Here is a 25,398-nt window from a genome sequence, read left to right as displayed (position 1 = left end):
CAGGCTAGTGCTTAAAAAAATTGGTTTAGTTTAGCCTGCATTATTCCAAGGATGAACCTCAGGTTTTGTTTTAATCCAAAGTAAATCAGATAATCAACTCAGGATGCCTTAATGGCTTCTCAGATGAGCTGAGTTTGAGCATCTGAGGTGACTTGGCTAGATTTGCTAATCCTAATGGAAAATTTCTTGGGGAAAGACAAAAAAGTTGAAGAGCTCTGTATGTCTTTTCCTTCCCTACTGAAAGCCTGCTTCCTTACTGAACCTCCTAAGACATGACCAGCAGCACTCTTAGGCAAGGGCTGAGCTGCAGCGATCTGAAGCAGCTGTTCTTATTTCATGTGCATCCGGATGGGATGAGGGTGGAGACAGAGAGAAGTTCATCAGCAGGGGATTGATGGTCATTAATCACCACCAGTCACTTCCTCGTAGCCTAAGTCAGCTGAGAGCATGAGGTTGCTCAAACTACAGAAGTCACCACTGTTCCTGGGCTCGAAAAAGACATCTCTGTGTCCGTATCAGAAGTGTCACCTCCCCTCTTGGTTTGTACTCTTGGCAAGGAGAGCTGGGACTAGAGGAACAGGGATGCTAAGGTTTTGTCTCCATAGCGTGGGAGCATGGAGGGCTCCTGTATCTGCTTTGGGTGTGCTGGCAGGATTTTGGTGCCCAGAATGGTAAATCCAGCCCCAGTTAATCACATCCAATTGTTAGAGCTTAAAGGGGGATGGAGGGAGCAGCCGCAGCCAAGTGTGGCCGCGGGGCTGTTGCAGTGTCAGCCTCGGTCAGTGCTGCCCGGCAGGGCCGGTCCCGTTCGTTAGTGCTGCAGCCTGGAACAGGATAAATCAGGCGTTTGTTTGCCTGCAGTTAGTCCATGGCAGAATCACTGTGTTTTCATCTCTGCAGGGTTTTGCATTATTTCCATGCATGACTAGGGAGTGGGGATGGTGTTCCGCTGCCTGGATGTGGTTTGTGGGGCCGGGCATGCCTGGAGGGGACCGAGTTAAGCTTTGGGGTGCTCTGCTGGAGAGCCATTCAGCATGGCAGGGGACAAGGCATGGGATCACGGGGCTGAGCGCTGAATACCTGACCCAAGCCACAGCCGTGTTCTCCCCCTCCTGCCGCCTGTGGTGGGGACAAACAAGCCAAGCAATAACAGCCCTCACAGGCTGCATTTTTGGGCTGAACTTTCTGTTGTTGCAGTTTTGACGTTCTGGGTCGCTTTGGGCTATGTTGTACTTTTCTTCTTGTGTTGTTTTGATCTTCGTGTGAAAACAAGTTCCTGATCCTCCCTGTCGCCAGACCACCCGTGGCGGGGCGAGCCGTGCAAACGCCAGGCTGCCCTCCCGCCGAGCCCTGCGCCCCCCGGGGCTCACACCTTGCCGCTAAAAGGGTTTCCAGACACAAACACGAACTGACAAAGCGTGACTGTCTTTGTAGAAAAAAAAAAAAAAAAAATCTTTGCTATTTGTACACTTTTAGCAAGATAAAAACGCGTCGTAGGTGTGAAATAAGAGGTACCAGCTCCAGCCGTGTGGTTTGCCACGTGCGCAGGCTTGAAGCATCAGTTGGGAAAGGGGTTGTGGGGGTGGAGGGGGGTTACGGGGTAATGGTGGGGTCTCTCTGTTGGCACTCACGTTTTCCTCCCTATTTCACGCAGCTCTCAGCAGCACCAGCTTTGTCCCAGAGCACTAAGAGGGCTTGGGGCGAGTTAGCAGGGCTGTCCTGAGCTTGTTCACGGAGCTGTAAACTCGCAGCCCTGGGGCAGGGTAAGCCAATGGCTGGGAAGGGTCTGGGTGCCATGTTTCCCTCTCTGTAGCAATGGAGAAGATGGATGGAGATCAATTGACTTGGCTGTGTTGGATCCTTGTGACCTGCTTGGCCCATCAGAGGAAGCAAATGGGTGTGTTTTGTAGCTGGTGCCCTGTTTTCTGGGAAGCAGCACTGTTCCTGTCGGCTGCCTGGCTGTAGGCTGTACTTTCTAGGCACAGGTTGGGGCTGTAGAAGGCTTGGGCTGCTGCGCTGCTGCACCGAGCAGTGCTGGGCACAGACACTCACGGGAAACAGAGGAGAAAGAGAACAGAAAATCGGAAATGTCTCGGAGCCTGTCTGCACATCCTGAAGGTAGGGGAAACCTCCAGACAGCAAAACAGGATGGCACGGGAGTGTTTCCACTCGCTTGACTCATGCTGAAACAATGCCCGGCCTCTGTTTGTCTTAGACAAATGCATTTTTCTGAGCAACAGGATCTCCCGGTCCTCCTGCAAGGCCAGCACTGGGATTTAACTGTTGCACAGTCTGGGCTTGGCCTGTCCCTTGGGTCACTCAGGGTGGGTTGGAGTGGCCTGTGGAGAGCAGTAGCTCCTGCTGAAGCTGGACATGGATCACCCTGTGGTGTCTGGCAGAACGTCCTGGATGCAGAGGGGGAGGTGACAGGAGCCCACGTCAGGTGCAGGAGGTGATCTGAGGTCTGAGGCCATCAATGTCAGGTTTACTTCTCTCCAGCTGTGGCAGGGGAAAGAGGCACTCTGTCCGTGGGTCATGCATGTTGTCCTTCCTGCAGGTTTTGGATCTGATGTGTGATATGGGGTGTGGTCATCACCTCTGTGGATGGGGCTGCAGACAGAGCTTCATCCCACAAGAGGCTGCCCCCCCCCGGTGGGGTTGTTGAGGACACAGGTACTGTGCACTGGGCTCCTAGACGCCTGTGGGCTTTCCATGGCAGTGCTGGATGCCTCCTGCCAGGCTGATGTTTGGGTGTTGGCCTGCAGGCAGAGCCTCTTCCCAGGCTGACATGTGCCTGCTCATGCGTCTGAGTACACAGGATTCACACTGCAGCCAAGATCGGGAGCTCTGGCTTCAGTGAGAATGATTTTGATGGAAAGACTAGAATCTGCAGCTGAAGTTTGCATGGTCCAAAAGGCTTTCCATGCAAGGAAGTGCTTCTGCAAAGTCATAACCTTAATTAAAAGTCCCGATGTCCCCTGCAGCATTTCAGCTGCTCAGCCATGCTGGGAGTGTCCTGTTCATGAGGCTACAGGGGGTGAGTGATGATGCTCTGTATAAATATTTATGTTGCAGATCCTGGCCAAATTGAGGAGCCCAGGCTCTCTCTCTTTAGTCCTGCTAAGAAATGTGCAGGCAAGTGTTGCAGATGCATCCTGCAAGCCAGTGAGCAAGTGGCCAGGCAGGTCACTGTCCTGAGGGTGTGTGCAGGGTGTGTGCCTGGCCTGTGGAGTGGCTTAGCCGTGCTTCTGGCTGCAATGGAGCTGTGTGATTGCCAGGTGAAGCCTCTCCATTTCAAAGCAGCCCCAAGCTCCTCTCCTTGTGAGAGGAGCAGAGTGGGGAAATGCTGCGGCACTCCCCAAAATGTCCTGAAAACGCTCAGGTTACTAAAGGCAGAGTTTAAGCCCTTTTCTTACCGAGTTTCCTGGTTATGATCCCTCTGGTCACGCTGGAGGTATGTGAGAGGAAGCAGGACAGTGGTATTGATTGCACAGCTGCTCTCGGCGGCCTCGGGCTGACCCCGGGCCGCTGTGCCACGCCGTGCTCCCTGTTCCCATCCCCACAGCCGTCCCAGCCTCTTCAGTTCCTAAGCAGTGCTGGTGCTGTTATTGGCTCTAGGTGCCCACCAGTGCCAGCACCACCTGGAGCCCTCAGCACTGCCCTTGCGTTGCTCCCCTTGGAGAGCAATGGTCTGCTGGCAACAGGGAGCACCTAACCCACAGGTCCTCGGATGGGTGCTTTTAGCCCCTTGCTCCAGCTGGGGAGAAGGTACCTGCTGTGATGGTGGACCTCAGGAGAGGTCCCAGAGGTTTACAGGTCCAAGAATGCACATAGTTTGGGCTGGAAGGGTGGCTGCTGCCTCCATTCCTGCTGTTGAGTAAGTTCTTCACTGCTGTCCCCCGTGACAAGAAGCTAATTAAAGCTGGAGGCAGCTTGGGAATCCACAGTACTGGCAATGGTAAAAGTTTATCCAACAGGAAAGGATATCTACATCAAAAGGACAGCTACAGACTACAAAGGACCGACACTTGGGTTCTTGTATGGCTGCAAGGCCATTTGCCTTTGCCTCTGCCTAAAACCTAGGGAGACCACAAACAGGACATTATTTTGTGGAAAGGAAAAGCTTTGTTTCTGTTTGTGATTGTGTAGGAGCTGCTGTAAGGTGTGCCGTGTGCTCTGTCACACATTTTGTTTGTTTGAGAGCTGGTAAAATAACCCTGAGAAGCACATTAGTGAGTGGGAGCAGGACTGTGCAGCCTCCAAACGTGGAGGCACAGCACTTGCAGTGCTGGGTGTTTGCTGGGAGCTCAGCAGCAGCGGTGCTAAGTCACTTTTTCAGATGTTTGGAAGAGGAAAGGAGTTATCCTGGGCTGTGAGCAGGCTAATGCTGAATCCATAGCCAGGCCAGGCTGTCAGAGTCTGGGCTGAGACAGTACGTCCTGTACCTTCTCTTGGAATCTAAAAAAAACCCCAAAGTACGGCTGACAGCTGCAAGCAGGGAGCAGCTGGATTCCCTGGCTGCCGGTTGAGGCAGTGGTGGTGGTTCTAAGATATAGCAGTGCAGGTGGGCTGCTGCCTGGGATGGAGCTTTCCAGAACTGGATGTAACCATCTCCAGCAGGCAGGTCCTCCTGCCTGAGTTTGTCTGGTTTCATGGACTCCTCAAGCAGGCAGGTTGCCCTGATTTGGCGACTTTACTCTTTTACAAGTGCCTTTGCCCTGGGGAAGCAAGGAGCTGGCAACCACAAAGGGCTCTGTGTTCCCCAAGCCCCTCAGTCAGCGAAGATAGGAGAGTTTGTGCCCTGGCATTTGTGCCATGGTGATGTCATTGCTGCCTGCCCACAGTCCTGGCAAGCCCCAGAACCAGTGCACTTTGGATTTGAAATCATTTCAAGATTTTGACTTGATTTGTAGTAAGTGCTGCTGTTCGACACATGGGGAAAATGGTTCTAGGAATTGTTTGGCAATGGCTGCCACGAAGCAGCCAAAATTACAGAGCAAGCAGAACCTGCAAGGAATTGGCAGCAGAATTAATTTCAGGAATTCAGCTTTACCTCTGATTAAAAAAATTATCCAAGGAAGTAAAGGGTTGTGTTGTTTACATCTGTGCATAACATTAATATGTAGGACCTGTTGCACTTATTCCCATTACCAAGCAAACTTGAAATGTTATTTAAAAACAATGAATAAATTGGACAAGATCTGACAACCGCAACTGTGCATTGATTAGCACAAATGCTATTAGTAATATTAAGCAGCGGGTGAGCTTCTGTGAAGGGAGGGCATCTCCCCTATTCCTGAGAGCCCCATCAGCAGGCAAGGGAGGCCCAGGCAGGCGGCCTGCGCTTCCGAGGCAGGCAGGAGAACACTGCTGGAGCAGAGTTCATTCACAGTTGTTAATAGAAATCTGCCATTTTGGCCATAATTAGGCCCACAGTTTTTTGGAGTGCCCCTGTGAACAGGTTGCCCCCCATCCTTTACCGGCACTGACACGCACAGCCCATCGCTCCGGAGCACCGCCAGTGCCACGGGTGTTTATCTGTAGAGGGAAAGAAAATGATGCGACCTAGACAGGGATTTATGGTCCCACCTCTATTCAGAGGATGATTTTAGCACCAGTGTGGGGTATAAAAATGTTAAGTGGTGAGGAGGGCCGCCCTTGAAAATCTGTGTCCCAAGGAAAGGTTTCACTCGCCAACTGTGTTCTCAAGTTGTCATTCATCATCTATTTAAATGTTCCCATTTTTGGACCAAGTCCACGCAGAAATGTCATCATTGAGGATCAATTTGCTGCTCTAAATACAGGCCTTTTAAAAGTTTGGCATGCAGGCTGCACTGTAGTAGAGACCAGCACTGTACAGACATAATTTGTGCATTGCGTGAGAAGTTTATTAAGGAATTACTGATGTCCTCGTTGAAGAGCTCAGTCTGTCTGTTCATCAGTGTTTTCTGTGTGAGGACTGAAGGCCCTGCCTGAGCTGGACCCTCACCCTGAACTCATCAGAAGAGCTTAAGATGGTCCTGGTGTGCACATCAACACATCTTGCCCTTTGTCCCGGACTGGGAATTGGGGTTGCTTTGCCCCAGAGTGACAATTTTCCCTGCAGGGCAAGGGGTAATGCTGTGTTGGTGATGCCATTGCACATCACTGAGTACATGGTGCTGCCAGGAAGCATGGAGTTGAGATTTCCTGGATTACACAAGCTGCTCAGCTTCAGCTAAGGTGCTCTGGACCAGGCTGGTACTGAACCCACTGCCCCAGCTCCCGAAGAGGTTTAGCACTGCACATGGAAAATAAGCAATTAGCAACAAGGGCTGCTTTGTTGCAAAGCTGCTGAGCTCGCCTGGCCGAGGTCCGGCAGCTCTGGGGCGGGTGGAGGGACCTGGGTTTGGATGCTGCTCTGAGTGCAGCCCCGGGGCAGCTGCCTCTCTCCAACTGCAGCAGAAACTTGAAAGGGCCCACCTTCATTGCAGACATGGCTTTTGGAGGTGGGAGGAGCTGGAGGAAGGGGAGATGGCCTTTCCTGAGGGTTAATTCTGGTTGAACACAGTGATGGTAAGGGGCTGGCAGCTGCCTCCCACAGTAAGGATTAGCCAAGAGGAGAAGGGTGCAGGGAGGTTTCTTGGTTGTGCTCTTGCTTCTTTCTAAGGGCTAAGGGGGAAAGCCACCATCAGCCTATGAATGGATCATGCTGCCATTCCCATCACTCTTCCATCACTCTCTGCACCCTCTCCTCCAGGCAGGACTGAAGCTGCTGTCAGGGGACCCCCTCTGTTTGGTCTCTCTCCCCCTCCATTTCAAACACATCCCCCTGTCCCCATCAGGACACTACATACTTCCCATTGGGGTTCCCATCCCATCCCATCCCATCCCATCCCATCCCCCTCTGTGGCCAGCTCTCTAAGGCCCCACAGGTACCAGGCACTAACGTGGGCAGCTTGGCCAGGGATGGCCAGGTGCCATGTCCTCCTGTCTGCCCTGGGGGAGCCCTGGCAGTGCACAGAGCCCAGAGCACAGTCCTTGTGCCTCGTTGCTCATTGCACAGGATCCACCGTGTTTGCCAGCAGCTCCAGCTGGATAATGCCGGCAGCCATCTGTGTTCTGGCTCAGGAACTGAACAGTGTATTTGGAGGGAGCAAGAGCGTGCACTTGTTGTTTTAGTTGGTGTTTGGGCTGGCAGGGCTGCTGTCGATGGGGCTCAGAGAGGGACAGCTGGCAGCCCGTGCTTCCCTTCTGTGCCAGGAGCTCTGTGCCCGGCTGGATGGGGCTCAGGGTCCCTCAGCCCCTGACCCCTGTGAGAGAGGCTTGATGACAAAGTGTGTCCTCAGGGTGTTGGCCTGCTGCTGCTGCTGCTGCTGCTCTACTGGGCAGCTGTCCCAAACTCTGCCAGTGCTTGGCAAGAGGTAGAAGCAAACCAGTGAGCTCCAGCAAGAAGTTTACTGATTCTGGGACATTTATTACATCCAGAATCTTTCAGATCCCTTATCTTTGTGGGTTTATCCCATGACTGTTGCCTTTGCTTCCCCCTTTGATGAGGGAGAAGCTGTGCAGCCTTCCTCCCTGGGTACCACACTGCATAGGCTCATGCAGTGCACGTGCATGGTGCACAGTGGCATTCAGAGACCCTACAGCCTTCCAGGGGCATCTTCTAACCACAGCCACCCTGGGTCTAGTCCAGCATCTCATTTCATTTCATGTCTTTCTGACCTGGCTCCTCAGTTCCCCAGCTGCCTGGGGGGATCCCACAGGCTGTCTGCATTCTTGGAGGTGCAGCCTCGTGACGAGGTTCCACATCCTCAGCAGCAAGGCCAGCAGTGCTGTCTGTGGGGCCAGTGCTTTCATCTTGCTACTGGTCACCCAGCTGGCAGTAACCCCTCCTTCTCGCCTTTCCTGCCAGCTAGGGCACCCAGCTGCTTTACCAGCTGTTTCCAGCTCATCCCAGGAAGTTGTCCCATAGCCCAGAGCTGAAGTGAACGAGTGGAAGATCAGGCATTTGGACAAAGTCTTCCCCCTACGCACTGTTTGTCCCTTGCTGTGCATGAAAGCAAGAGAAGGACCTGCAGAATACAGCTGGTGGGTGGAGCAGTCCCCTCTGCCCTAGCAGCTGATCCCATTGAGGCATTTTTAAGTGTGATGGCAGCTCTGTGAGCTGGGGCTCGTGACCACAGGCTGCAAGGCAGGGGAGGTGCGGCCGCAGCGCCCTGTGCTGGGCCAGCAAGGGAAGTCCTGGTGGAAGCAGGGTTTTTTATCTGGGCTGCCTGGGCCCGGCCTTTGAATGCTTGGAAATGCTCTTCTCCAGATGTTTCCTAGCACACGCCGGCTCTGTTTATAAACAGCTCCTCAAAGCAAAGCCTGTTGGGGCTGCAGGCGGGTGCTCGTGGCAGCAGCCCTGCATGGCTCCCCTGCACCATGCCACGGGGTCTGGGGCCACAGGTCACCTCTTTTCCCTCCCATCTAGAGGGGTCAGGGTGGTTAACAAAAGCCAAAAATGCCTCCTCTTCCTTTCCCCTCCCCTTCTCCTGGCTAGCAGCTTCCTGCCCCGATGCATCCTGGTGGTGACTGGCCTCTCTGGGCTGCCTTCCTGCCCAGGCTTTCGCTGCTAGGGGCACAGAGAGGAGGGCACCCTGGAGCCAAGGCTGCTGGCACACTGCCCTGCCTGAACCGCCTGTTCCAGGGGAGATCCCAGCCACTCCAGGGGCTTGGGCCAGGGAGATATTTCCGTTGCAGCTGGGGTTCAGTTCCTTGGTGATTGTCTCAGGGACACATCCTGACAGAACAATCATCAAGCCCTTTGGGTTTTCTCCCCCATGTTTTGCCAGAATTTGAGGTGGGTGCCAAGGGGTGATGCTGAGCAGGACAGAGTGGTGTGGAGTGCAGGCTGGAGTACCTGTTTGGCTGGTTGTGCTTCCCCAGTTCCATCACCTCCAAAGAGAGCAATGCTCTCATAGGCACCACTCCTTCAACTTCCAACTGGGTGCAGGTGCCTTTCAGCCACACTCTTCTCTGTTCTGGCCCCCGCAGGACAGCACTAAACCCCTCCATTAGAAGGACAAAAGCCAAGAAAAATCCAGGCTAAACAGCTGCTGCCAGCAGCCCTGCCAGAACACCTTTCCCTTGGTTGGCCTGAGCCCAGCACTGGCAAGGCTGTTGTGCAGGGCTGTGAGCAAGTTCCCGAACCATCGGCACTGCGGAGCCACCCACAGCTCATCACATCCTGGATCTCACCTCAGCACTGCTCCCTGGGGATGGCCCTATCCTCCCTTCCAGCCCCACTCCCGTGCAATCTGCAGGCACGGGCGGGGGAGGACGGCCCTGTCACGCCAGCACTGGGAGGAAGGGTGGAACAATTGCTGCTTGTCAGTCTGTCTCCTCTTCCTGCAGAAAAGGGCACATTGCTCCTTTCTTGTTATCAGCCTTCGACGAGTAATCTGCTGGGAAGAGGCATTGCTGGAAAATTGAGTCATTTGATACAGATCTGCTTTTGCTCTGCCATGGCCTGGCAATGCTGAGGGCTTGGTTGCTTGCATTTTCCTTATCCTAGGTGCTTGCAGTGGCTGTAATCTCGTCTCTTAGCTTGGGCAGCGTGTGTTTGGAGGTGAGAATATCAAAAGAGTCAGCTTCACTGCTGTGGAGCTGGAAAGGTGCCCCACTCTGCCGCACTGCTCACCCTCTCCCTCCTGTCTGCTTCCAACTTAACTTTTTGGGCATGGGAATGGCTTTCTAGGCACTGCTAGGGAGAAGCAGAGAGAACAGAGTACACAGAGGTGAGCTTGAGCCAGTCGTGTTCAGACTCCTGGACCTGAGCACCTCAGGAGGCTGATTGGTGCACAGCTGGGGCTTGTTCTGCAGGCTGAGCTTCCCTCTAATGCTGGGTGGGGAGTGCTTTGCCTTGCAACACCTGGATGCTCAGGAGCATCCATGAGTTGTCTTTGCCTCTCCCCAAGACACAACTGCTCTTTGCAGAGGCAGAGCCCTTTTTTCCCTTCCCTGCCCTTTAGATCCAACAAGCACTGCTGCCCATGGAATCCAATGAGGCAGCTCATCCTCCAGTCCCCTTTCCCAGGAAAGGGGATATGACTGCCCAAAAACTGAGCCCTCCTTCTGTGGAAAACTGGCACTTGGAAAAACCCTTTCCATTCTGAATCAGGTGAAAAGGAGTGGTGTAAAGACCCTTAATGAAGCAGGAAATATCAGTGCTTTGAATCTAAAGCATCTAAATGAAAGTTGTAAGGAAGCGATGCTGCATGATGGTTGTGGTTCTGCAGATCAGGAAATTAAAAATATGTTCATGGTTTACGTCATTAATGAGGCCACTTTAAACCTTTGGGTTCTAAATCTGCACCATCTACCAACAAATTCTCGTTGCCTGGAGCTGCATGGAGACTTTAGTCGGTGTCTGACAGATTCAAAGAGGAACCAGTGGCAGCCTTGGCTTCTTCTTTCTAATAGTGTTTCTCCTTGACATCTTCACAGCAAGGTGTAAAAGAACCTTGCTGTAACTTTCCCTTAAGTGTGAGGGCTGGAAGGAGATGGCAGTGCTGGCAGCCCTGAATTATCAGATGGTGGTGGGGGGTCATAGGTCCCTCCTGCCCTCCTTGAAACCACAGGCTTGGACAGCTCTCAGGTGCTCAGCTTTGCAGCAGAGGATGCTGCTTGCGGGGAAGAAGATTTTCAGACTGAGTGGGAGTGATTTTTGGGGACAGATTCAACCCCAGGTAGTTGGGTAATAGCATGGGATGAATTCAATTCCTGCAAGTGGGAGCAACCAGTGTATGTATGGTGAGGTGTATTCACTGCCTCAGGGCTGAGGAAGGAGCCAAAAACATTTTGGGGCTGCTTGCTCAGGTAATCAAAATTTTTCCCATTTGAATCCACCTCTGGAGTTAGTTTTATTTACTACTAGACTTGCACCACTCTCTTCTCCTTGGTAGCTGGAAATTAGCTGGTGAAGATTGTGTCTGCCAGAGCTGCTACAGCTGAACCTTCCCAGGGCTGCAAGCGCTGAAGGCACTGCTTGTTTAGCTAATGAGATGTTGCCACTGGATTTCTCTTTTTATTTTGAAGAAGTTTTTCTGACACTCAGATATATTTCAAGTCTTCTAATTGCACAGCCTCAGACTGAGGCCCATCTTTGATCCGGAGTTTCCCCATAATCAAATAATAATAATGCTGTCAATGTGCTGTTGAGATCCCATTAACTGCAGGACTTGCAGTTCTGGTGTGTACCAGCCATGGGGACACTCCTGGTGGTTCACCCCAGGCACTGGGGATGTGGTTTTGTCTCCCCACACAGCCATGTGAGCAGTCACACGATCCTGTGTCCAGCTGGCTCACCAGAATGATGCTGGTAAGAAACAAAACGGGCTCTAGGATGTGGTAAACAGCGTGGTTTGAGGTCTGGGCAATATCCTGTGCAGGGGGACGGAGAGAAAGGCAGCCCATGAAGCAGTGGTTTCTCCGAGGGGCTGGGTGCCTCCAGACAGAAGACAGGCACTGCAAGATCCCTTGGGTGGGTGGTAGATCCTGTGCTGTGATCCAGACCTGCCCAGACTTGAGGTGGCTGCTCTTCAGGCTGCACTCCCTGACTCCCCTGTTCCTGTTTTTCCTCTCTTTCCAGGCACACCTTCTGGCAGTATCGCCGCGAGAACCCCCAAACCAAAGTGGGGGAGCCCCCTCCTGATGGGCTGCCAGGCTTCAACAGTGGTGTCCTGCTCCTGAACCTGGAAGCCATGAGGCAGTCCAAGCTCTACAACCAGCTGCTGGAGCCCACCATGGTGCAGAAGCTGACGGAGAAGTACCACTTCAAGGGCCACCTTGGGGACCAGGATTTCTTCACTATGGTGGGGATGGAGCACCCAGAGCTTTTCCATGTGCTTGACTGCACATGGAACAGGCAGCTTTGCACGTGGTGGAGGGACCATGGATACAGCGACGTGTTTGACCAGTACTTCCAGTGCGAGGGTGAGGTCAAAATTTACCATGGGAACTGCAACACCCCGATCCCTGAAGACTAGAACACCCACCCACCACCTCTGAGAGCAGCTCTGACTGCAGAAACCTTAGTGGCTGCACCAGCAGTCCCTCGGGAAGGGTGGCCAGCTCTGATCTGTTGCATCCCAGGGGAATTGCTGGGGATCCCAAGAGCTTTCAGTATCCCACAGCCTGTAACTTCATCCCTTCAGGAGGAAGGGCAGTTCAGTTGCTGGAGCAGGATATCCACAGTCACTCTGTCCAGATTAGCTCCTGGCTCTACTTGGGGCAAGTCCATGGTGCCTGTCTGTGCCACATCTGCTGGGACATGGGGACAGCCAAGGGGCCATCAGAGCCTGCTGCCTTTGCCCATGGCAGGGTGCAGCTCCCTGGGTGCTGTGCAGCCTTACCTTGGATGGTCAGCAGGAGCCCACAGCAGGCACTTGGATTTTGTTTGTCGTTCCTCAGTGGCCCATTTCTGCACCTCATGCAGAGCACTGGTCTGGTCCCTCTGGAGAGCAGACACCATCCTCAGGTCATCTTCCTTTCTAAGCATTCCAGAAAGGCAAGAAGGCTTTAAAGACTGAAAAACTGCTTTAAATTGGGTTACTTACAAACAAAAATTGAATGCTAGATGAGCTTTAAAGCCGTCCATTGGTTCTTCTTAGCAATAAAAGCTTTACTGCCTTGTCCTAGAAGCGTTCAGTGAGCGTGTACCAATAGATTCATTTTCTAGCTTTGCCTCTAACCTTTTGTACAGAAATAAAGCTGCAGATGTCAGACCTGCTCGGCTGTTTTTTGCGGCACAACTGAAGTCCTGTGCAATAGGAGATTTCCTACTTTTATCATGATTAAAAAGTAGCTGATGTGTATCTGCTGGGCAGTTGAATGTGCTGCCCCACATAGCTTATCCCACATCTGTTCCACCCAAGTGATGCAAATAAACTGTCTGGCATACAAGCTGGATTTTTAAAGATCATCACCACCATAGCTGGGGTTGGTCTGGAAGGAGCTGGGAACTGCCTGTGCTGTGAATGAGTGAGCCTCAGGCCTGAGCATGCTGTTCCCTCAGTAAATGCTGCCTCGGTGAGCCCGGCCAGCAGGCATGAGCTCCTGCACAGGTCTCTGTCAGGGAGGTGCACAGTGCATTAACCCACCTCCAGCCTGGCTTTTACACCTGGCCAGCATGTGCCTGTGTGTGCCAGTGTGTGCATCTGTGTGATATGCACGTGGAAGAGAGAGGGATGGAGACCTAATTATGGCTTAACCTAAAAATGGTGCACACCGTGTCTGGCAGGAGTGTTCTGGGCTCCTTCTCCTGTGCCCATGAATGAACTTATCATTATTGAGGGAGAGGCTCTCCTCCCTCGAACTGATGTGCAGAGACATGAGGCTGTGGTAGGGCTGCAGCCTGACCCTGCCTCTCTGATGTGCTGAACCAATCCCTTTCCAAATAGCACAAAAGCTATTTTCACATCCCCGGGGAAGGAACAGCAAAGAAGGGATGCTGCTGCAAGGACTCAGCCCTGCTCTTGCTGGTCAGGGCACATGGGTGGCACCAGTGACACCCAGGGCCTCACATGCCAGGGCAGGACCTTGCCATCAGTTTGGAAATGGCCATGCTGGAAATACAGGCCAGGTGGCTTGTGTCACCAGCACTGGGGAGTGGTGGGGTAATGGGCAAACAGGGCTTTACCAGTGGCTGAGCAGCTTTGGGGTGGCTGTGGATGTCAGGGCTGGCCCAAAAGCACCACACTGGGTGCCACAGGGTCACACCTTGGGAGCCAGGGCTGCATTGGGCCAGGTGCCCCCCTACCCCACAGCCACCCCTGGAGCTGGACCAGGTGTTAGGCATCCTCCACCTGAAGACAAGGGGATGCTTGCCACAGTGCTGGGAGCACTTTTCCCTCTCCGTGGGGTTCCAGGGGCTGTGATGGGGGTACACCTACCATTGTATCCCCAGGCTGGAACCTTTCATTGAGGTATTTTTCCAAAAATAAAGTCCGGGTTTTTTTCATTTTTTGCAGAATGGCAGTCCACTGGGAAACTCACTGCATTTTTTTCAGCTAGGAAAAATGTAGTTAAGTGAAACATTTAATTCAGCTTGGATAGTTTTCCCCAGGCACCACACAGAGCCCAGTGCCACAGCTCCCACACAGCAGTGCCTGCCCCATCCGGACCCACATGGTCCCCGGGGCTGTGACTAAGCACCGCAGGCAGCGCGGACCCGCACGGTGCTATATATAGACCCTGCACGTAGCCAGAGCCGTGCTGCCTGTGTAATTATCTCCCCTTCATGCCCTGCTGATTGCAGGCACTAATGAGCTCAGCTGCAGAAACCGCAGTGGCAGCCTGGGGCTGCCAGCTCAGCCTTTTCAGAGGGTGCTGCCACAAGGGCCGCTTTGGGGCAGAAGCAGAGATTGCTGTGCTTGGCCGGAGTGACAGCATCCCTGAGGGCACCGCCTGCTCAGGAGCCCTCACCCCCCACAGGCAGTTCCTGCACTAAGTGCCCAGCCAGCTGGTGACTGATGGGCCATCCCATGCCTTTCCTTCAGTGGTAATTCCTGGAAGAATAGGGACTTTCCATCTCCATCCTTCCTTGTCCTCCAGCACTGTCCTCAGGCAGATGCTGCTCCAGGCGCAAAAGGTCAGACTTGAGCATCCCCTCCTGGTCCCTATGACGATGGCCTGGGGCTGTGGCAGCCAGCACCAGCAGCTGCCAGCACAGGCACAGTGAGAGATGCCCAGAAAGCACTGAGCAGCACCGGTTTGCCCGTGGGCACTGGGGGTTTGCTGCAGTGACCCTGCGGCAGCAGCACTGGGACTGACAGGCAGCTCCTGGTCCCCAGGGGGCTGGCACCATGTCCTTGGGACAGCGGTGGTCCCCCACCTAAGAAAGGGCCTCTGCAGACTCCAGAGCCTAGTTATGGGTTGGTTGGACCCCCTCTGGAGATGTGGCAGGCTAAAGGCAACCCTGGGTGAGTGGCAGGTAGGGACACACTGCTGTGACAACACAGTGCTGGGGGGACACAGCTGTGGGGAGCAGGAGACCAGTCCCACCAGCACAGGCTGGTGGCAAGGGATGGGACCATGCCCCACTGGCCATGGGCCTTACACCCATGGGAGAGCTGCAGTGGCCCCAGCCAGGGCCTGTGGAAGGGCACAGAGCTCCTCCATCATGCCTGTTGGCTCTCTGCTCCTTGTCTTTTCACCTGCTGGCTCACAGCAAAGTGCTATTCATGTCAAGAGCCCCACGTTTTTCCAGGACAGAGAAGGAGATGGGAGAGCAAAGGGGTCTCCTTGAACTCTTTGTAGAAGACCAGGCTGGAGAAAGCAGCTCTGTAGCTTGAGCTGTAGGAGAAAATTCAATTTCTTGTATCATTCAGCATTTGTGAGAAATTGCATGTAGAACAAACAGTATCCCTGGTTTTCTGCCCACCGTACTGGAGCTGCCTGTGATTTTTGCTCTCCTCTCCTGCATTTCATAACACCATCAGTGTTTATTCTCTTACTCATTTGTACTTCTTTCCCATTTGAAACGATCAATTGTTGGTATAAACTCACCTAGGGAGCAATTACTATGAGCCTAACCCAAACAGGCTCTGGGGTGCTCCATTAAGCAATACCACCACCCTCCCTCTCTGCTGATCCCAGAGGATACAATATTTACTTTTCAGCTTTCTGCTATTCATACCCAGCGCACTTCGGTCAGTGTGCCAAGAATAACACAAACCTTAACAACGGCTTTCAGCGCTAAGATGGAGTTCCTGACTTTGCAAAACAAAACAAAACAAAAAAATAAAAAACCAACCTGTTATTTCGCCTTTGCTGAGAAATGCCTGGCAGCAGCAGAGCAGGTGGGTGCCAGAACCACCCTTCTGCCTTGGGGTGGTGAAATCTACCCCCATGGACACAGAAAGAGGCAAAAAAAAAAAAAAGAGCAGTAAGCCTGGGACACAGGTCGGCAACAGCTGGCTTTTCCTTTTAATGCAGATTTTTATTGAGTTGCTGTGTTGTTTTGTGAGCTTTTCCTCAAAAGCTTTGCAGAACCACGGAGGGACATATTCCCCAGCACCTGTAAATATTTCAGCCAGGCTTTCAGTAGCTCTGTCTCTGACCATCACAAGCCTCTGTGGCTTTAATTACTAATTGCAAAGAAATTGCTGCCCAGTCCTGTTAGCCTTTCAGTGCCATCAGGGTTCATTTTGTGCAGTTCTCCTCTGGAAATTATTTATTCACTAATCAGCTGCTAACCAGAGGGAGTGCTTGGAGCAAATTACCTTCCTGTGGTATTTCATAGGCATTAGCTGTATTGTACCTAAAGCCTCAGCGTTAATTTAGACAATTTGCCTATCTGAAGGAAAAGCTGAAAGAAAGCAGAGTCTGGAGCTGCCAGAATGAGCTGCAGGTCTGGCCCTGCTGGAGGCTTTGGCATTGCCCACCAGTGAGGGGATGCTCAGCAGTTTATAGGGCATTCCTGAGAGCCAGATGTGTCTGTCCTGGGGTGTTCCTAAGAGCCAGATGTGGTTTTCCTGGGGCAGATGTTGCCATTGTGGCAGGTAGGAAACCACACCCTGGGGCTCCAATTCCCTTCCGAACATAAGGGCACCTTCAAGCTCTTTCTCCTGGCTCGTTCCTGATGGATTTGGCATCCTGTAGCCCTGGCAAGGCACTTGTCCTCAGTGCCAGCCTTTACCAGCAGAGCCCCAGTGCCAGCTTCTCCTCCTGCTCCTGCTCAGCCATCGTTTAGCAGCAATTTATGACCCTGCTGGTGACAATCCTAAAGCTGTGCAAGCCACAGGCTGCAGGCAGAGACCTGCTCACAGAAGGCACTGCATGGAGTGTCTCCATTTATCACCTACAGATTCTTGCTCTTAGTGCATTTTGTGGCTGTTGAAAGGTTTGGGGCCTTTGTCACAGCACATCCCCTCCTTGGAGCTGGTCAGGATAAACAGACACTTTCAGATCCTAAGGACAGTATCAGTTCAGGGAATAAATTGCTTATGGATACCCTGTGGCACATGGGGGTCTGGGCAGTGTGTCAGAAAGAAAAGGTGTATTTTTTTTTCCTGCATGCTTCTTCCTTTCAAACTCATTTTTTTTTCTGTGCTGGAGGACTTCTCTGGCTACCTTGGGAACACAGCAAAGACATGCCCTTCCAGCATAATCTGCCAAGCTCAAAGGAGAGGGAAATTTTATACAGAGTGCTTAAAAACACCAGCAGCAATAGGGAAAAAAGTGAATGGGCATGTGAGATTGAGCCCCTCAGCTATGGGATGGGGGCTTGGAGAGCTGTCCAGGTAAAGGATGCTCAGTGGAGCTGACAGGCCCTATAGTCCTGCAGTCAAAAACCATTATCTGGAAAATGGGGGATAATGGTGATGTGGCAGAACCTGCCACTGATGCTGAGCTGTTCAGGAGAGGGAAATATAGAGCTGATGTGAAGAACTGCAGAAAATGTGGCTGATATGGAGCAGTAGGTAGTAAAATGGGAATAAAATTCATCATTGATAGATGCTGGGTAGTGCAGGTGCAGAAGGGCATAACTCAAGGGTACAGGGAAGAGCAGTGGAGAGCAAGAAGGTGATCTGGGAGGTATCACAGTTCCTGACCTTGCTGAGGCCAAGCACCCACATGCAGGGCAGACCAGAGTGGGATTTTCCTCCACTTGCTGCTCAGGGGGCACCCACTGCAGCAGCTGTTCCATGGGCACAGGACAGGAGAACTGCCAGTGCAGAGCAGGCAGATGGACCACATGGCTGTAATGCCAGGCCATGCTCTGCCTGACTGTGTATCCCTGCAGGCTGCACTTACAGAGTCACAGCTCCAGCCTTGAAACAATCCTTGGACTCCACTCCATCAGCCCACTGGAGCTGGAGCAGAGGCTGTGCTGGGCAGAGCATTGTGCATCAGCTGTGGGGAATCATCCCCAGGGATTAAAACAGCCTTCAGACTATGGACAAGGATGGTGCAGTTGAGGAGAATCAGCAACGTTCCCACTCTCTCCTGGGAACAAATGAAATTTTGCAATTGTGCAGGATCTCAGCTCAGCGGTTTGGGAAATTCTCAGTCCTACAGAAAAGGCAAAGGTGTCCAGCAGCAATTTTTGTTTGGTAATTAGAAAAGATGTCCTGGCATTGTAAATTACTGCACTCCACAGAAGGCAAACAGCAGTGCCTGGAGTCCAGCAGGGCTGGGTGTATTCCAGTTAAATAATGGGAATTAACTGTAATGCCTGTGCAAAAGGCAAGGAGGATGCTAGTCCTGTGCCAGTGTTCAAAGGCTAGTGCCTTAACTCCTAAGTTGGGCAAAAGGATGAGAAAACTGGTGTAAGATTCACTGGATAGTAAATTTTCCAGGTCAAAAATGTTTGGCCTGGAAAAGATGCAGGAACAGATCTAGAAGAAAATTCCATACGGTGGAAGAGAAACTGGAGGCCAGCACATCATGCCTTTGCTGACATACCAGTGTTTCACATTTTCAAAGCAGCAGATGCTGCAAAAATAGGAAATACAAGAAGTCAGCATTATTAAAGCAAGTGTAATTAAATATCCTATCATGAGTCACTTACTTGTAAACCTCAAGAATTTTTCAGCAGATGCCACTAAATTTCTTTCGCCAGTCATTGGTCTGGCGAAGTTTTACCAGCAAAGAACAAGGAGGATATAAAATCACAGTGTTTCATCTTCTCCTTCCCTTAAGAGCTGTGTGTAATAGGATGGATTATCAAATAATCAAATACGGGAACCTTTTAAATAATGCTGAGCTAAGTAGGGAGTGCCAAGGCAGTCATGCGTTTGTCATAAAAACAGAGTACCAGGTTCTTAATGGATAAATGTGTCAGATGGATTTGGGCAGGAGCATCAGGCAGGCTAGTGGGGGCCAGTAGCATCACATACAGATCCTGAAGAATGACTCTCTAGTCTCCAGTATGAACTTACCGGTGTTTTCAGTTCTGTAGCTCCTCCTGCCTGTTGAGTTTCTGTGGCCCATGCTCAGCCAAGCCTCCCTGTGAAGGGACCACATTGTCCTGATTCTAGAAAGTAAAAAGAAGCAGAGGCTGTCCAACACTGTCCAACGTGGGGCCTGGAGGTATTTCAAGGTTTTCTGGCTGTCCTTTCAGCTGCCAGTCCCAAATGCCCCAGACTAGAAGGGATGGGAGGCTGACCTGGGAGCCAGGTGTCCTGGGGTGCTGTGGGTCCTTTTCCCTATTTCATTTTCATATCCCTCACAGGAGAGCGATGCCCACCCTGCTCTGGTGGGATGGGCAGTTCAGCAGGAACCCAGAGCTTCATGTGCAGGCTGGGAGGGATGTGGTGCAGGATGCTGGGGATATACCTGTAACAGCACCTGGTAGGGTGCACATGAGTACCTGGAGCAGCATTGGAGGGTGTCAGAGCGTGTTCTGGGGACACCTCCTGCAGTCAGAATTCCTCCTGGAGGAGCTGCAACACTAGAAAGCAAAGTCCTCCTGCCCCCAAAGTCACATCTAGGACAAGACATGGAGTTTGAAGTGCCACCACACTCAGCAGAGCAGGAAGGCTGTGGGCAGACATGAATTAAATATAGTGGCCTGGGCTACATTTATCCTTCTCAAAATAACTGTGCTTTTTGTGGATCCACTGTCTGAAAACCATAATTGATACTGTCCGAGCACTCGGGCCCTTTATAGTTGGCTGTAGAACAGAGACCTTCTGGTACTGCAAGAGCAGGCACGGACCCGACCAAAGCTAAATCAGTGCTGTGGCCACAGCAGGGCTGGGCTGAAGGAGGGGATGCTTGTGGCCCCACACACCCAGGGATGGCATTTGTCCCATGGGGCCCACACTTCAGGCACCCTCTGCAGCCACAAGCTGTGATGTCCTGGGGTCCCAGAACTGCCACCAGGGTTGCCCGCTGGCACGCTGCCCACCACGTGAGCGTGCACTGAGCTCTCAAGGTTCTTTCTACAGACCATCTGGGCTCGGACTGTAAAACACAGTAAAATGCATGCTAATTTTTCCAAATTCCAGGTGTGGGGAGCACAGGTGACCCATTCATTTTGCTTACAGCAGCTGGAGGCTTTGAGGCTGTGTGGTGCTGTCAGGTCACCTGGCAGAGCGGTGTGCCCTGCTGCTGTCCAGTTTTAGTTAGAGGCAAGTTCGTTTGCTTTTTTCCGATTTTTCCCTCAGATGTCACAGTCTTTCGCATAAGGAAGATTGAACTGTGATATTTTTAACCATCCTTGTAAAAAAAAATATATGGTGCATTGTGGAAGAAGCTGCCAAGAGGCTCAGCTTGGCAGGGGAGGGGCAGGGGTCGGCCCCAGGAGAAGGGAGCCTTTGCTCTGTGACACCTGCCTGGGATGGTACAAACAGAGCTGCAACACCAGGTGAGACAGCATTTATGCTGAAATGATAAATTGTGCTGAGAAAGATAAATCAGTGGATTCTGATGTCTGTAGCATAGGAATGATCCATTGCCAAGGTTGCACACACAGTGTTCAGGAGCAGTGGGATGGGTGCAGTGGGCACTGCCAGGAGGGGATGCTGCCCCTTACTCACATGAGCCTCCCTAGGACAGGGGCACAGGGAGCTGCACTCTCCTTGTTGGCTTTGGAGCTATGTTGAGCTCCAGGGGGTGAATAGGTCTGGGCTAAGGGCGATGCCAAAGGCTGCTTTGCTTCCCACTGCCCTGCGTCTGGAGCATGTCCAACGCAGGGGCCACCTTGCAGTGTGGGCTGGGCAGCAGCACTGGTGGGATTCCAGCGTTGTCAGCTTCTCTGCCCAGTCCACCACCCCTACCCTGAGCCCTCACTTCACACACGAGGAAATGTCTGAGCTGGGAAACATCCCCAGATCATCACAGATGGCAAAGCACACAGATAACTGGCTTGTCAGGGCATGCCTCTGCTTTTCCATGTTCTCAGAGACAAAAAAATTAATTCTCCCCTGTAATCCCAAAATTCTTTTGATGATGAGAAAAGGCAATTGAAAAGTTTTGTTGCATAACCTTCAAGATCAAATGATGATTTATTTAGAACGTGCTTTGTGCCTCTATGTGCAGCATAGAGGCTCAGCAATTAGCCGGAACCAAATATTCCTCCTAATTTTCCATGAGCGTGTCATTAGGATAGTGTCTCACCAGTTGAAAATTATCATTATCAGCTGCAAATATTGCAGAAGTTCAAACCATTTGCTTGTAGTTTTCTTTTTATATTTTCAAATATTGTTAATTCAATTTCATTGCTGCCTTGGAAATAATCAGGCAATGGTTTCTTCTCCTTGCAAACTGCCATAACAAACAAGCAGTGGAAATATGCTGATATTTCTACAGCTGGAGGTATCAATGGCAGTCAGAGGAAAATGCCCCTTTCAAGCAAATCTTTAATAGTTTCTTTTCTGGATGAAAGAAGAACCAAGGTATTGTATTCAAAGCACGTAGCTTCTGTCTGCTGCTCATCTCCAGTGTCTCCCACAACCTTCAAAGACCTCAGAGCCACCAGCAGCCATGCCCAACAATGCTAACAAAACTAGGCTCCTTATTGCCTTTCAGCCCTTTGAACTTCTGCAACAAATCAGGGGGATTTGGTGGTGTGAGATATAAGTTTTTTCCATAGCTGGGGATAAACATAAATCTCTGCCGTTCCATTTCCCTGCGTGGATTGACAGGGTGAAGTGCAGAAACCTGTGGTAACCCTGCTGGGCAAGCCCAGTCCTGACCACAATGTCCTGCCATGGGCTCTCTCTGTGGAGAGTGGGCCAGGGTGCTCAGTGCAGCAGGAAAACTGCCACCAGAGTTTGTGCTGGGCTTGTGTGCAAGGGTTTGGGCTTCCCAGCCTGACTCCCATGCTGCGTGCAAGATCCACTGGTGCCATTTGGGATTGCTCTCCTGCAGTTCCTCTGCTTGCACTGGTTTTCTCTTTGGTCAAACAAAGCAAATTTTACAGAAGAGGGTTCCTCTCACATTTTCTTTCTGTTGCCTGTGGCTGGAATGGCGTGGGAGAGGCTGTGGAGTCACTTCCCATCCCTCGGCAATGTCCCACCACAGGGCAGAGACATGGGTCACAGCTGTCCCATACCCCTTGCAAACAGGTAGAGGGTGTTTTATTTTTTTAGGAGAAAATTTGGTCACAAAATGAGCACTTTTAGCTCATTCCCAGCCCTTGGTGCCAGTGCCAAACCTGTGGGACCTCTCTGAGCACTGCTGTTAAAAAAAGGAGCAGGCAGGTTCCTGGTCTCCAGAAAAACCCCATGGGAAAGTCCATGATGCCCTCCTGGTCTGTGGGGTGGTTCTTGCTGGGGAATGCTGCAAACCTGGCTGAGAACATGCTGGGGTGGTTCCCAGAACTGGGAACCTGTCTCCTGGAGCTGAGCTCCTCAGGGCTCTGTGGTGGAGGATGGAGGGAAGCATCATTCTTTATTGCCCCCACGTCCTCCCCTCAGGGAACAGCACATTTTATCCCACAGAGTATAGTATAGCGGACTGGCAAAACTCATTGCCCAGCTGATATGGAAACTAATTTTCTAGCAGCATGAAATTTGTATGTGTGGGAGAGTGTTGCATGATCTGTGTTTGATGGGAAAAAAATTGGCTTCAAAAAGGGCAAAGATCTTTGGTCACAGGCATTTGATAGAAATAAAGGTTGAGGAGAGAAGTATGAACAGTGGCAAATGTTTCTCACAGAAAGGACAGTTAATCCTGGAGGCCTCAGCTATTTTTCTTCTTTCAGAATGATGCCAGGTGAAATATCTGCCAACCGTGACGTCTTTAAAGCCTTGAGAGCCTGAGAGGAAACTCAGAACCTCCTGTTGACTGTAGTAAGTCCAGTAAACAATTTCATTCCTGAAGAAATACTTTCCACGTGTGTTGCATGGAAGGCTTTGCCTTGAGAGTCTGTGACTATAAATCAAAAAGCAAAATAAATCAAGAAGTGGTGCTTTATTCTGCCTGGTCAGGTAAAAGCCCCAAACATTGGCCCTTCCTTGCTCCCAGACCTTGCGGTAACCAGGGCTCCTGTTCTCCACCATATATTCTGCATCAACTGGGCTTTCTGCGTGGATTTATGTTCACACCTTGTGAATCTATGCCTTCCAGGGAAAAGTGATAGCATGAAAGACAATGTCTGCTGGCAGCTTGTGCACTCACCAGGAGGAGGCATGAATTCTCTCCAGTCATTATCGGTCACACTTATAATCCAGGAGGCTTCTTTCAAGATGTGGTGGGACACAGGCTTTTTGCACATTGAATGTTAAAAGGTAGTGTCAGTTTTCACAGTAATTTAAGGCTGGCATTCATTCCTGCCTTATTCTTGCTTCCAAAGGACATCTTTCATCTTTCTTGGAGGCTTATCATTAGCAGACATCATAAGCAAAGCCTTTAAACACCCTCACCATCTCTCACAGACTGGCTTCATTCAACACCTGGCCCAAAATGCAGGGTGTACCTTTTGTCTGTGTGACGGGACACTTGTCTGAAGGGAACAAGTATCTGAGGGAAGACAAGCACATGTGGGTGTGAATTTGTACATGGGTGTGTGGGTATGTGGGTAGGTTCTTCATGCCATCCTCTCCAGCCTTTGAAGCCTGGGCAGTGTCCTGCAGGAGGGTGAGATGGTGCTCTTCCTGGCACATGGGCACACAGGGCTGTGCTGCAGAACAGGTCCGTGGGCGTTTGCTCAGCATTTTGCTGGAGGAAGCTGAGGCAGGAGCCCCAGGGCAGACCTGCAGGTGATTTGGGGGAAAAAATAATTAAAAAAATGTTAAATCTGAAGAGGAAGGTGCTGGTGATTATTAACAGGAGGTTAAGCAGCAGCTCACCACACAGCTGTGGCTCAGCTGTCTGTGCACCTTGGAGGAGCTTTTTGGATACTGTGGTCTTTGTTTTCCTCCAGCATGTGAGGAGCAGATGTGAGGTGAGCCACAGATGGACATTTGACTGTGTTTTTTCAAAACCAATGTCAATCTATGGAGTTTAAAAGGGAATCATGCTCCAGCAGTAGGGTTTTCCCAGCCCTGGCACTGGTGAGACTCCTTCTCTCCAAGCAGGGACTGAGCCTCCACCCACTTAACCAAGCTGGTCCCATACAGAGGCTGCCTTCACCTCCCTCTTCCCAGAGAACAGCCACCCTTGACCTCTGCACTGGGCCCTTCCTGGCAATTAACAACCAGCCAAGCTAATCAACACCTCCCAACAGAGCACTGCAGCAGCCAGGAAAACTGACCGTGCGCTTGATCCGGTGCTGGAAAGCACCATGAACTCCAGCCAAGGGGGCACCTTGCAGAGCAGGCTGCCTGTCTGCTGGAGAGTGATGTCCTGAGCCCCCTGAGAGCAGTGGCCCCGGGGAGGGAAGGCCTCGTGGTCTGCAGCACGAGTGCTTCCAGCTGGTTACACACTAGGGCGCAGGGAGCAGGATTGCTATATGGCTCCTGAGGAGCAATAAGCAGCCATGAAAAGGTCTTGCATAATGTCATGGTCTGATTTCCAGTGCTGCTGAGCTCCTCCGTTGGGAAGAGGAGCCACCGAAACTGGGCTGTGGGCCAGTCTGTGCCCTGTTGCTCGTGAAGTGCAAAGCCTTCTGCTCTTCAAGTTTCAAAATACTCACAGCACCGTCCTGCTCCCTCAGGATTGCCCACACCTTTGCACCTATCAGTGCTGCTCTTGGCTTGTGCTGGAACAGGGATGTGCAGAGATGGGACAGGTTCCTTTGTGGGGGATCTGCTTTGCTGTCCCACTGGTGTCGTGGTGTGGGCAAACATCAGTAGCAGTGACTGTGGGCAGGGCATAAATGTCCCTCCCAGCCACGTGTTTCCCAGTGTCTTCTGCAAAACCCACTCCTCAGCTGATATTCCCAAGGTGGCAGATAAATGTCCTGTGTTCTCTTGGCTGGTGTGTGGTTTCACCCACTTTGCTTTGCCTGTCTGCCCATGGCTCACACCCGGGAGATGCCTCAGCCCCAGCTGGCTCACACAGCTGGGGAGGTTTGGGAGCTGGGAGTGCCCAGGACAGGGATGCAGGGGATGCTGCAGCCTCACTGCAAACACAGAGCTTGTCTGGGGACTGGTCATCACCAGCAGTAGCCAATGGATTGATACCTGGGATTGCCATAATAGTCATACCATGACAGGGTCGTTATGCCTTCATTAAAGTAAGAGGGCATCACCACACTACTGACAGATGGTTTGCAGCAACTGTGAACAACTGTGGCACATTTCTGAGCGACAGGGAAGAGGCGGCCGCTGGCAGAGGGCTGTTTAGGAGGCTAGAGCAGAAGGAAAAACCCAAGAAGGGCAGCTGCCTGCTGGAAGGAAAGCAGCTCTGATTGTGGAGCAGTGATTACAGGCAGCCCAGCCTGCCAAGCAATGCTTCTTGGGAGAACTGAGGGGAAAAGAGGAGCACGAGTTAAATGATTGCTGGGCAATTAATTTCTGAGCACTACCTCTGCTGCTG

At 51.7% G+C, this 25,398-nt stretch overlaps 1 protein-coding gene across 1 annotated transcript in view; it reads left to right on the top strand.

The window, feature by feature from the left end:
* XXYLT1 (xyloside xylosyltransferase 1) overlaps positions 1 to 12,752 on the top strand; it is a 28,265-nt gene extending 15,513 nt beyond the window's left edge. Inside the window, exon 4 of the mRNA XM_032697496.1 lies at positions 11,618 to 12,752. Within this exon, the coding sequence (XP_032553387.1) occupies positions 11,618 to 12,014 (397 nt within the window). The 3' untranslated portion in view covers positions 12,015 to 12,752. The remainder of the gene's footprint in view (positions 1 to 11,617) is intronic.
* The last annotated feature ends 12,646 nt before the right edge of the window (positions 12,753 to 25,398 follow it).

Source organism: Chiroxiphia lanceolata, chromosome 10 (genome assembly GCF_009829145.1).
Source record: "Chiroxiphia lanceolata isolate bChiLan1 chromosome 10, bChiLan1.pri, whole genome shotgun sequence".
NCBI classification, from domain to species: Eukaryota; Metazoa; Chordata; class Aves; order Passeriformes; family Pipridae; genus Chiroxiphia; species Chiroxiphia lanceolata.
This window is presented reverse-complemented; position numbering and strand designations above follow the sequence as displayed.